The 14247-nt window shown below is 40.5% G+C and overlaps 1 protein-coding gene across 1 annotated transcript in view; it reads right to left on the bottom strand.

Moving 5' to 3' along the window:
* Positions 1-10633: 10633 nt before the first annotated feature.
* LOC106084222 (uncharacterized) overlaps positions 10634-14247 on the bottom strand; it is a 71293-nt gene continuing 67679 nt past the window's right edge. Inside the window, exons 21-23 of the mRNA XM_059363790.1 lie at positions 11601-12006; positions 11260-11538; positions 10634-11195 (exon numbers count right to left, since the gene is read on the bottom strand). Of these exons, the coding sequence (XP_059219773.1) occupies positions 10778-11195; positions 11260-11538; positions 11601-12006 (1103 nt within the window). The 3' untranslated portion in view covers positions 10634-10777. The remainder of the gene's footprint in view (positions 11196-11259; positions 11539-11600; positions 12007-14247) is intronic.

Raw genomic sequence — 14247 nt, 5'->3', positions numbered from 1 at the left:
CCCAAAACCTTAAATCGAGAGATCGGTCTATACGGCAGCTATATTCACATCTGAACTGATCTGGGTCCAGAAGAAGAAGGACGTCGAAGAGCCTAACTAAACTCACTGTCTCAAATTTCAGCGACATCGGACAAAAAATGCGTTTTTTATGGCCCCAAAACCAAAAACCTAGATATCGGTCTATATGGCAGCTATATCTAAATCTGTACCGATCTGTGCGATATTGCACAAGTATGTCAAAGGGCTTAACTTAACTTACTGTCCCAAATTTCGGCGACATCGGACAATAAACGAGCATTTTATGGGCCCAAAACCTTAAATCAAGAAATCAATCTATATGGCAGCTATATCCAAATCTGAAAAGATCTGGGCCAAATTGAAGAAATATGTCGAAGGGCCTAATGCAACTCACTGTCCCAAATTTCAGAAAAATCGGATAATAAATGTGGCTTTTATGAGCCTAACACCATAAATCGGAGGATCGGTCTATATGGCAGCTATATCCAAATCTGGACCGATCTGGGCCAAATTGACGAAGGATGTCGATGGGCCTAACACAACTCACTGTCCCGAATTTAATTAAAATCGGATAATAAATGTGGCTTTTATGGACCTAAGACCCTAAATCGGAGGATCGGTCTACATGACAGTTATATCCAAATCTGGATTGATCTGAGCCAAATTGCCGAAGGATGTCAAAGGGCCTAACACAACTCACTGTCTCAAATTTAAGCAAAATCGGATAATAAATCGGCCGATCGGTCTATATTGGGGCTATATCAAGATATAGTCCGATATATAGCCCATCTTCGAACTTAAGCTGCTTATAGACAAAAAAAGAATCTGTGCTAAATTTCAGCTCAATATCTCTATTTTTAAAGACTGTAGCGTGATTTCAACAGACAGACGGATGGACATGTCTAGATCGTCTTAGATTTTTACGCTGCTCAAGAATATATATACTTTATAGGGTCGGAAATGGATATTTCGATGTGTTGCAAACGGAATGACAAAATGAATATACCCCCATCCTTTGGTGGTGGGTACAAAAAGGCATTAAGTTCGGCCGAGCCGAACTTTGGATACCCACCACCTCGGGTATATATGTAAACCCCATTTCCTCTCAATCCTGTGAAAATTGGATAACTTAAGCACCCAAATTCGGCACGGACATTAAGTGGTCTATTATATATATCACTATTCAATTTTGTAGAACAAAATATGGGTCTTTTTGGTAGATATATCCAAGTATAAACCGATCTTAACCATATTAAGGTCGGAAATCGTGAGGCTCAGAAAAACTCGCTGTTTAAAATTTCAGCGAAATCGGGTAATAAATAAAGCTTTTATGGGCTTCAGTCCCCTTATCGGCAGATCTGTGGCAGCTATATCTAAATATAGTCAGAACCATATTGAGATCAGATGTTGGGAGTTCTTAACCTACCCACTGTTTAAAATTTCAATCCAAATCGCATCGTATCTGTGTATCTGTGCCGAATCTTTGGAACCCACCACCATTTAGTTGAGGGGCATAATTTTATTCTACATACCAAACGTCTGCCAAACCTGCAAAAATTAAAGCTTCTAAAAACCAAACCAGTATAATCGAGAGAACTGTTTATATGGGAGCTATATCAAGTTATAGACTGATTTGGACCGTACATGGCACAGTTGTTGGAAGTCGTCACAGAACACCGCATGCAAAATTTAAGCCAAATCGGACAAAAATTGCGGCTAGTAAGGGCTCAAGAAGTAAAAGCGGGAGATCTGTTTATATGGGAGCTATATCAGGTTATCGACCGATTTGTACCGTACTTGACACAGTTGTTGGTAGCCATAAGAGAAGATCGGAAATTTGTGGCTTCCAGAGGCTCAAGAAGACAAATCGGGAGATCGGTTAATATGGGATCTATGTCAGGTCATAGACCGATTTAGACCATATTTGACACAGTCGTTGGAAGTCATAAAAGAACACTTCATTCTAAATTTCAGCCAAATCGGACGAAATTTGTGGCTTCCAGGAATTAAAGAAGTCAAATTGGGAGATCGGTTTATATGGGAGCTATATCAGGTTATAGACCGATTTTAACCTATTTGACACAGTTGTTGGTAGCCATAAGAGAAGATCGGAAATTTTTGAGTTTTAGGGGCTCAAGAAGACAAATCGGGAGATCGGTTTATATGGGATCTATGTCAGGTCATAGACCGATTTGGACCATATATGACACAGTTGTTGGAAGTCATAAAAGAACACTACATGCTAAATTTCAGCCAAATATGACGACATTTGTGGCTTTCAGGGGCTCATTTGACACAGTTGTTGGTAGCCATAAGAGAAGATCCGAAACTTGTGGCTTCTAGGGGCTCAAGAAGATAAGTCGGGAGATCGGTTTATATGGGAGCTATAAAAGGTTATAGATCGATATGGACCATATTAGACACAGTTGTTGTTCATAAAAGAACACTACATGCAAAATTTCAACCAAATCGGAATAAATTTGAGGCTTCCAGGGGCTCAAGTAGTCAAATCGGGGGATCGGTTTATATGGGAGCTATAACAGGTTATAGACCGATCTGAACCTTACTTGGTACAGTTGTTGAAAGTCATAACAAAACACTACATGCCCAATTTCAGGCAAATCCAACATAAATTAATCCTTCCAGGGGCTCAAAAAGTCAAATCGGGAGATCGGTTTATATAGGAGATATATCTAAATCTGAGCCGATATGGCCCATTCGCAATATCCAATGACCTACATCAATGTTAAATATCTGTGTAAAATTTCAAGCGGCTAGGTTTACGCGTTCAACCGCTATCGTGATTACGACAGAAGGACGGACATGGCTAGATCGAATCAGAATGTCGAGGAGATCCAAAATATATATACTTTATGGGGTCGCAGAGCAATATTTCGAGGTGTTACAAACGGAATGACTAGTTTAGTATACCCCCATCCTAAGGTGGTGGGTATAAAAATACCGCAAACAACCGCAATTAAAGTCCTATATTTTATTGTACACACCACCGAAGGATATATCCATATCCGAGCCTATAAAGTATATATATTCTTGATCAGCGTCAAAATGTAAATAAATCACGCTACAGTCTTTAAAAATAGAGATATTGAGCTGAAAAGATTATTTTTTGTCCATAAGCAGGTTAAGTACGAAGATGGGCAATATCGGACTGAATCTTGATATAGCCCCCATATAGACCGATCCGCCGATTTAGGGTCTGAGGTCCATAAAAGCCACATTTATTATTCGTTTTTGCTGAAATTTGGAACAGTGAGTTGTGTTAGACCCTTTGATATCCTTCTTCAATTTGGCCCATATAGACCGATCTCTTTAAGGTTTTGGGCGCATTTATTGTGCGATTTCGCCGAAATTTTGGACAGTGAGTTGTGTTAGGCTTTTCGACAACTTTCTGCAATTTGGTCCAGATCAGTCCAGATTCGGATATAGCTGCCATATAGACCGATTCGCCGATTTAGGGTCTTAGGCCGATAAAAGCCACATTTATTATCCGACTTTGCTGAAATTTGGGAAAGTGATTTAAGTTAAGCCCCTCGACATACTTCTGCAATATGGCACAGATCGGTCCAGATCTAGATATAGCTGCCATATGGACCGATCTCTCGATTTAAGGTTTTGGCCCCATTGAAGGCGCATTTATTTGCCGATGTCGCCGAAATTTGGGACTGTGGGTTAATTAAAGCCCCTCGACATACTTCTGCAATAAGGCACAGATCGGTCCAGATTTCGATATGGCTGTCATATAGACCGATCTATCGATTTAAGGTTTTTGGGCCATAAAAGGCGCATTTATTGTCCGATGTCACCGAAATTTGAGGCAGTGGGTTGATGTTCCTGGACATCTTTCTTCAATTTGGCTCGGATCGGTTCATATTTAGATATAGCTACCATATAGACCGATCTCTCGTTCTAAGGTTTTGGGGCCATAAAAGGCGCATTTTTTATCCGATGTCACTGAAATGTGACACAGTGACTTATGTTAGACATTTCGACATCCGTGTCGCACATGGTTCAGATCGGTTAATTTTTAGATATAGATACTAAAAACACCAATATTTTGTTATATACAATTGAACAATGATTTTTACTTATAAGTTTTTGGTCCAAATCGGAACATATTTCGATATAGCTGCTATGGGGCATAAGGTATGTATTTTTCAACGCATTTTGACGAAGGCTGCATACCCGAGATGGTGGGTAACCGAAGTTCGGCCCGGCCGAACTTAATGCCTTTAAGGCTTGTCAATGAAATTTAACATTGAACAAGATTTTGTTTTAAGAATTTTGGGTTGAACTAATGGAAGTGCATCCAAAAAACAGACAATGCCAAATAATTGCGATACAGTTTTTGGATAAGAAATAATATTGAACAATTGATTCCATGCATTGCATGCAAATAATATGAATATAAACTACAAAATAAAGGCTTTAGACCAAATTTTCCATATAAGTGTCGAGTAATTTGAGGGGTCCTTGCAAACTGTGTATACTCTCTGTACGTGTATATGCAGCATGAAGCAAATCAACCGCAACCCTGATTCTGTTTCGAATTTGCTTTGCTTCATTTTGTCAAAGTAGTTTTATTCAAATTGCAAATTGTGAGACACACCAACAGACCAGAAGAATCAAAATTCTGATATGTTAGTGCGAAGAAGAGAAATGATTGGTGTTGTGTTTAAGAGCATTGAGGCAAGTTGAAAGTAAACAATGTCAGTAAATTATTTCGTATTCCTTCCGAAAAAAAAACAACAAAAATGAAAATAAATAACAAAACATTATACTTGCTAATGGGAAACGGAAACACGACACACTCTCAGACTGTTATATTTATATAATTGGTTAGGTTTGAGGGATTTAGGGATACAAAATAAAAATTTTCCCCAGAGTGATGGAATTTTCCGGTTTCTGGCTTTGTGGTAGGGGGGAAGTTTGTTTACGTATTGACTTTCATTGCTATCGATGGAATGGCATATACCACACATGCAAAACTTTTTTTCATTTATGTAAATTTTCTTAATATTTGCTTTTGATTAAACTAATCCATTGTCCTGTATGTATATGGCTATAAGAGTAAACAAACAGGAAAACATGCACAGAATTGTGTTAAAAAAAAAAGCTCTGAGCCTTAATTGATGATTTTAATGTGGTCAAGATATTTATGTCCCTACTTCTTTGCATAAATAGAGAATAGGGACACACCACCATCACAAACATGCAGACCGTTCATGAAAACACTGGGATCAAATGAAAGGTTTTAAGGAGAGACTACTGTTATCACAATTTATTTGAGAACCAAAGTCTATGGCGACATCAATATGAAATTCAAATGTAAAGTGTTACGAAAAATGGCCAAGTGTTTGGAAGACCGCAGCAATCCACATAAAGGCCAGCCAAGCAATCTCAGCTCGAATGAAATACGAATTAAACGCTTGATGAGGATGTCCCCACCGTCCTCAGGTGTTTGTGAATATAAAGGAATTTGAAATCAAAATTCGATCAAAAATGCATACCTTGTGCCCCATAACAACTATATCGAAATATGTTCCGATTTGGACCAAATACTAATTAGTACCAGTCATTGTTCAATTGTGTATAACAAAATATTGGTCTTTTCAGTAGCTATATCTGAAAATAAACCGATCTGAACCAAATACGACACGGATGTCGAAAAGCCTAACATAAGTCACTGTGTCAAATTTCAGTGAAATCGTATTATAAATGTGCCTTTTATGGGGCCAAGACTTTAAATCGGTCTATATGGCAGCTATATCCAAATCTGGACCGATTTGGACCAAGTTGCAGAAAAATATCGAAGAGCCTAACACAACTCACTGTCCCAAAATTTCGGCGACATCGGATAATAAATGCGCTTTTTATGGGCCCAAACCCTTAAATCGAGAGATCGATCTATATGGCAGCTATATCCAAATCTGGACCCGTCTGGGCCAAATTAAAGAAAGATGACGAAGGCCCTAACACAACTCACTGTCCGAAATTTTGTCAAAATCGGACTATAAATACACTTTTATGAGCCCAAGACCTTAAATTGAGAGATCGGTCTATAGACAGATATATCAAGATCCGGACCGATTTGGGCCAAGTTTCAGAATATTGCCAAAGAGCCTAATACAACTCACTGTCCCACATTTCGGCGAAATCGGACAAGAAATAATCCTCTTAAGGCCCCAAAACCTTAAATCAAGATATCGGTCTATATGGCAGCTATGTCCAAATCTGGACCGGTCTGGGACAAATTAAAGAAGGATGACGAAGGCCCTAACACAACTCAGTGTCCCAAATTTTGTCAAAATCGGACTATAAATGCACCTTTCATGAGCCCAAAACCTTAAATCGAGAGATCGGTCTATATGACAGCTATATCCAGATGCGAACCGATTTGGCCCAAGTTGTAGAATAATGTCAAAGAGCCTAACACAACTCACTGTCCCAAATTTCGGCGAAATCGGACAATAAATAATCCTCTTAAGGCCCCAAAACCTTAAATCGAGAGATCGGTCAATATAGCAGCTCTATCCAAATCGGAACCGATCCGAGTCAAATTAAAGAAGAATGTCGAAGGGCTTAACACAACTCACTGTCCCAAATTTCGGCGACATCGGACAATAAATGCGCCTTTTATGGGCCCAAAACCTTAAAACGAGAGATCGGTCTATATGACAGCTATATCCAGATCCGGACCTATTTGAGCCAAGTTGCAGAAACATGTCAAAGAGCCTAACCCAACTCACTGTCCCAAATTTCGGCGAAATCGGACAATAAATAATCATCTTAAGGCCCCAAAACCTTAAATCGAGAGATCGGTCTATATGGAAGCTATATCAAAATCTTGACCGATCCGAGTCAAAGTGAAGAAGAATGTCAAAGGGCTTAACACAACTCACTGTCCCAAATTTCGGCGACATCGGACAATAAATGCGCCTTTTATGACCCCAACTTAAATCCAGAAATCGATATATATGAAAGCTATATCCAAATCTGGACCGGTCTGGGCCAAATTAAAAAAGGCTGACGAAGGCCCTAACACAACTCACTGTCCCAAATTTTGTCAAATTTTTTGTCAAATCAAAATTTCATAAAAATATACATATATATTTAGTATGGTTCGAATCGGTCCATAACCTGATATAGCTGGCATATAAATCGACCTTGACTTCTTGAGCCACTAGAGAGCGCAATTCTTATCCGATTTGGCTCAAATTTTGCATGACTTGTTTTGTCTTAGTTTCCAACAACTGTGCCGAATATGGTCTATAACCTGCTACAGCTGCCATATAAACCGATCTGAGATCTTGACTTCTTAAGCCTCTAGAGGTCGCAATTATTAACCGATGTGTCTGAAATTTTTGTACGACGGATCCTCTCATGGCCATCAACATACGTATTTCTTATGGTCTGAAACGGTCTATAGCCTGATTCAGCTCCCATATAAACCTATCTCTCTATTTTACTTCTTGAGCCCCCAAAGAGCGCAATTCTTATTCGAATTGGCTGAAATTTTACACAGGTCCCCAACATACAATATAATTTAATTATGGTCCGAATCGGATCATAACTTGATATCGCTCTAATAGCAGAGCAAATCTTTTCTTTTATACTTTTTATACCCTCCACCATAGGATGGGGGTATACTAATTTCGTCATTCTGTTTGTAACACCTCGAAATATACGCCTAAGACCCTATAAAGTATATATATTCCTGATCGTCATGTCATTTTAAGTCGATCTAGCCATGCCCGTCCGTCCGTCTGTCTGCCGAAAGCACGCTAACTCTCGAAGGTGTAAACATAGCCGCATGAAATTTTGCACAAATACTTTCTATTAGTGTAGGTCGGTTGAAATTGTAAATGGGCCAAATCGGTCCATGACATATAAACCGATCTTGGGTCTTGATTTCTTGAGCCTCTAGAGGGCCAATTCTCGTCTGATTTTACTGAAATTTTGCACGTGGTGTTTCATTATAACTTTCAACTACTGTGCTAAGTATGGTTCAAATCGGTTCATAATCTGACATAGCTGCCATTTAAACCGATCTTGGATCTTGACTTCTTGAGCCTCTAGAGGGCGCAATTCTCGTCCAATTTTACTGAAATGTTGCACGTGGTGTTTTATTATAACTTCCAACTACTGTACTAAGTATGGTTCAAATCGGTTCATAATCTGATATAGCTGCCATTTAAATCTTGGATCTTGACTTCTTGAGCCTCTAGAGGGCGCAATTCTCGTCCGATTTTACTGAAATGTTGCACGTGGTGTTTTATTATAACTTCCAACTGCTGTACTAAGTATGGTTCAAATCGGTTCAAATCGATTCATAATCTGATATAGCTGCCATTTAAACCGATCTTGGATCTTGATTTCTTGAGCCTCTAGAGGGCGCAATTCTCATCCGATTTTACTGAAATTTTGCACGTGGTGTTTTATTATAACTTCCAACTACTGTGCTAAGTATGGTTGCAATCGGTTCATAATCTGATATAGCTGCCATTTAAACCGATCTTGGATATTGACTTCTTGAGCCTCTATATTTTGATATAGCTGCCATATAAACCGATCTTGGATCTTGACTTCTAAAGCCAATAGAGCGCGCAATTCTCATTCGATATGACTGAAATTTTGAATGAGGTGTTTTGTTATGACTTCCAATAACTGTGCTAAGTATGGCGGAAATCGGTACATAACCTGATATAACTGCCATATAAACCGATCTGGGATCTTGACTTCTTAAGCCTCTAGAGGGCGCAATTCACATCCGATTTGGCAGAATTTTGTACAATGGCTTCTCTCTTAACCTTTAACGTACGTATCTGATATGGTCTGAATCGATCAATAACTTGATGCAGCTCCCATATAAACCTATCTCCCGATTTGCTTCTTGAGTTCCTACAAGGCGCAATTGAACTGAAATATTACACAATGACTTCTACAAATGTTCAGCTTTCACTTATGGCCTGAATCGGATTATAACTTCATATAGCTCCAATAGCATAACAGTTCTTATTCAATATTCTTTGTTTGCCTAAGAAGAGATACCGCGCATAGAACTCGACAAATGCGATCCATGGTGGAGGGTATATAAGATTCGGCCCGACCGAACTTCGCACGCTCTTACTTGTTTTTAGATATTATCTTTTTGGCAACACTGGCTTAAACAGCTCACGATGTTTTTCCACGTTTTGTTTCGCTGTCAAACATCTTCACTTTGGTCTACAATTTAATCATCGTCTTACAAACGAATGCAAATTATTGAATTTTATTATCAAAATGCGTGCTTTGTTATGAAAGTTCATCGCGAGTTTCTTCCATTTTACGACGAAGCTCATTTTTGACTCAATGGGTACGTAAATAAGCAGAATTGTAGATTTTGGAGTGAAGATCAGCCAGAAGCATTGCAAGAACTCATGCATTGGGAGCTAAAGCCATAAAAAGCCACTTCTTGGTGCGGTTTATGGGCTGGTGGCATCATAGGACCGTACTTCTTCAAAGATGATGCTAATTGTTATGTTCTTACGAGATGGTCGATCAATAGAAAGTCGATGTTTAAAACATAACAATCAATTTATTTATTTAAACAATACTTTAAATGATATTAATGAAAAATAAAAGGTAATTAAGCAAGTATGATGAAATTGTCTTTAAGAGATGTGTATTGGTTGACGGTTACAACTTGACTCAGCGTGTGTGCAGAAATACAAAAACTGTTGAGCCAGCTGCGCTGCCATGAAGTTGCCAGATTATTACAATAAAACAGAAGATTGTTAGGATTACCGTAACACTAATCGTAACGTAACTGTGATTGGTGAGCACTACTATGAGATGATATCCAACTTTTTTTTGCCCAAAATGCAAGAGCTTGGCATGTGGTTTCAACAAGACGATGCCACATGCAACACAGCACGCGTAACAATGAACTTCTTGAGAAGCAAGTTCGGGACAATTGGGCGCCTAGATCGTGCGATTTATTGCCTTTATACTAAGTTTTGCGGGGCTATGCTAAAACTCATGTCTATACAGACAAGTCCGCTTCAATTGGTGCATTGGAAGACAACATTGAAGCATTTATTCGTGAGATAATGGCTGAAATGTTGGAAAGAATATGCCAAAATTGGACTAAGCGGATGGACCATTTGAGGTGCAGTCACGGTCAACATTTGCATGTAATGATCTTCAAACATTATATAATATGGACCGTACTATCGATTCAATAAAGATTTCATGCATTTTTATGCATTTTGTGAGTTTTTGAAAAATTTTGAATTTATAGCTCCTCAAAAATCACCCTCTATAATGAAGTTTGACCCCAATTAAAAAAAAAATGCCTCTGTTTTTCTTTAATGTTCCATTACATATTGCTTTATTTTTCTACTTAACATGTTTTGAAATCGTATAATCCAATTTTTAATGCACTATTGGTAAACTTCACATTTATAAAATTCATTTAAATATTCTTTTGTATAAACTCTAGATGAAATTAAAACGCTACAATCATTAAAACTATTAAACGTTAGACAGCAAACATCAATAGCTTGTAGCTATGAATGACTGCCAAAGTTAAAAAAAAAAACAACTAGGACAAAAATAAGTGTCGGAAAGAGGAAAGGAGGAAAGATTTATATTACAAAAAGAAGGTGCGGAGTGGCTGACTTAACGATGTTTTCTAAAATACATTTACAAAATGTCATAACAATATCTTTGAATGCGGCTGGTTTAACTACTGGGTAAATTAGTTAATGCTGTTGGCGGCGGCGGTGGTGACTCGGTTTTCCGTGGAACTTTCCTTTTGTTCGGCCAACCATTTGCCAACAGCTGCCTGATTTTGTTCCAACCATTTCTTATTGTTTTTGACATTTTCCAAGGCTTCTTTGCGAGCGGCTGTGCCAGCGCCAGCTTCAGGATATTTGGCAAAGAAAGCTTCCATTTCCTCCAATTTAGTTTGTGAGCCAAAGCGAGAGGTAATCGAGGGGATCATGCGACCCAAATAGCGTTCGTTAATGCCAAAACGTTCAACCAGGCGAGGCCAGTTTTCACGCACATAGTCCCAGACCAAAGGTTGGCCCACACGATTTTGAGCAATGTATTGCAAGCAGGTGAAGTAGTCTTGTCCACGAACATTGTTTTCATACCAGGCCAAATTGATGTAACTAAAAAAGACAGAATGGAAACATTAATGAGAAAAAAAACCTTTACACTAAATGCGTAACAAACCGTTGCAAAATCCATGGTTCTTTGATGGCAGCCAAAGCTTCCATCAACTTCAATTTCTCTTGGGCATCGGTTTCGGCCAAAAATAGCTCCCACACTTGATTCCAGATCTCTTCATTGCCAACACTTTGCATGCCATAATAGTAGACAGTCGATCTAATATCTGGCTTGGGTCTTTCCGCAGGATTAGCCAACCAGGCGGTGAAACGCTGGCCAGCTTCCTCCAAAGCCTCAGGCTCGCCATAACCACAGGCAGCATTTAAAATTGTAACTCGCAAAAGACTAGTAAGAAAAGACAATTAGTAACAAAACCTTTATCTGATTTCTTGGGTTTTTCATCATACTTCTGTAAATGATCGGCATCAACATTCCAAGTAACCGTCTTATAGATATCCTTCAACAGCTGACGGGCAAAATCCACAAAATCACGATAATAATCGGTGAAATACAGCAAATTCTTAATGGCACCCAAACGCGAAGCAGCCACATTCCATGGTACGTAATCTTTTTCTGATTCCAAGTATTGAGTCAAATCAAGCGCTATGCTATAGTTCACTTGGTCGGCATCGGCCAAAGCAAAGACATCGTTAAGCAGATGAGCACGATCGGAACTGCTTAGGTCTCCACGAGTTGTTTTTAGAGCAGCAATCAGTGACTTCCACATATCCTCGGGGTAATTGACACGATAGTATCCCACTTGATTTTTGTTGAATTTAATCCAGTCGACAGCAGCTGGAGTGGTAACAGTTACTGAAAGAATACAAAAAGAAAAATTCAGAAAATTAGAAAATTGTCAAGAACTATGAGATATAGCAAGACCTAAGAGTGAGGAAGTCGAGGTGATTAGAAGTAGAATGAACATTTTACGAAAGAGTGAAACACCATGGCAGCCGGATGTACGCACCGGATTGAACCGATCCTCATCGGCAAGGTCTGCCGCCTTAGTGTACTAGGATTACGAGGAGGTGCAGCAGCTCGCCAGACATCTCCATTGCATCCCCTGATCTCCTGAGTGACGTATCCTGGCAAGCCGTCATCTCTTTGGGGTCAGACCACCTCCCCATAATTCTCACCATCGACCGACCACCCGTCTTCATAACCTGAGCGCCGGACGTTTATCAATCATAAGAAGGCCCAATCGGCTGGCTTCAGAGAGTATACCAATCGCCGCTTCAGGGAACTGCCACCCCCCTCTGATGTGCTAGTGGCCGAGAGGAAAATCCATGATTAACATGACATGATTAACGCAGCAGCCGCTCGTTTTTTACCAGCCTCACGAATTCCCCAAGTGCGGCCCAATATCCCGGCGCAAGCAGTGGTACTCGCAGAGGAGCATGATGGAATTCGTGGTATGGACCCCACTAAACCCAGAATCAGCGAGCTGAGTCTGGAAATAAACAGGGTAGTCAACGAAGATAAGCGGAATTTGTGGCTGGCACACTTGGAGCAATGTAACTTAGGCAAACTGTGGTCTACTGTTAAGTCACTCTCGAACCCCGGTAGACGGGATGACAGGACCTCAGTCACTTTTGTAGAAATAACCGTGACTGATCCGAAGAAATGCGCCAGGTTGTACAACCGTCAATATATTGTGCACCCCGAGAGAGACAGGGCAAGGAGGAGAGCCATTCGCCGTATTCGTGGTCTCCGAGCCGATGAACAGCCATCACAATTTACCGTGGGCGAAGTTACGAAAGTCATCCGTGGCGCCAAATCATCTAAGGCGTCGGGCCCCGACGGAATCTCTATATTGATGTTGAAGAATCTGAATTCACCTGGAGTTGAGAACCTTACCACTGTCCTCAACCTGTCTTTGAGCACTCTTATAGTTCCCGATGTCTGGAAAATAGGCAGAATGTTCCCGCTACTGAAGCCTGAAGAGACCCGAGTTTGGGGGAGTCGTACAGACCGATCTCCCTTCTCTCACCAGTGGCAAAGACGCTTGAGGCATTACTCCTCCCGAGCCTTGTAGGAGAATTTCCATTCGCCGAGCATCAACATGGATTTCGGAGACTGCACAGCACAACAACAGCTTTGCATGCCATCACCACACACATTTGCCGTGGCTTCAATCAACCCAGGCCATGTGATAGGACGGTCCTCGTGGCACTGGACCTATCGAAGGCATTCGACACGGTCAGCCATGCCAAACTATTTGAGGACATCGCCAACACATCGCTCCAGCCAGGCCTGAAACGCTGTGTCGCGAATTATCTGTGTGGTCTCCAGTCATTTGTGGAATTTAGGGATAGGAAGTCGAGTGAAACAGGGAGTTCCCCAAGGTGGGATGATATCTCCGGCACTGTTTAACCTCTCCATTTCACCCCTCTCCAGACGGCATAGAGATCGTATCATATGCGGACGATTGTACGGTCACGGCATCAGGTCCCCCCCACCCAATGTTGACATCTGCGATAGGTTGAACGTCTACCTCAACGAACTTGCCTCATATTTTGCTGCAAGAACTCTGAAGATATCTGCCACCAAATCTTCAGCCACATTGTTCACCACATATACGCGTGCGGTGAATGGTGATGTTCGATGGAGAAATGATTCTGACCATCAAGTGTCCCAAAATACTTGGCGTCACATTTGGCAGCTCATACACTTTCTCCCCACATGCCACAGCAATTTGCGATAAAGTCAAAAATAGAAACAAGGTCCTCAAGTCACTTGCTGGCAGCACTTGTGGTGCAGACAGAGAAACCTTGTTGACCACGTACAAAGCAATTGGCCGGTCTGTGGTAAGTTATGCAGTGCCAGTGTGGTCTCGTCAACTTTGTGACACGCAGTGGAATAATTTTCAGATCTGTCAGAATGCTGCCCTCCGAACTGCGACGGGCTATCTCCTCAGTTCTCATGTGGACCACCTCAATCAGGAGACAAAGATCCTACCAGTGCGAAGACATAACTACATGCTGTCTAAGCAATACCTTTTGGAATGTTATCGCAGAGAACATCCAAATTATCATCTTGTGGATAGATATCCAC

Source organism: Stomoxys calcitrans, chromosome 2 (genome assembly GCF_963082655.1).
Source record: "Stomoxys calcitrans chromosome 2, idStoCalc2.1, whole genome shotgun sequence".
Taxonomy (NCBI): Eukaryota; Metazoa; Arthropoda; class Insecta; order Diptera; family Muscidae; genus Stomoxys; species Stomoxys calcitrans.
The sequence above is the reverse complement of the archived record's forward strand: the minus strand, read 5'-3'. Positions and strand labels throughout refer to the sequence as shown.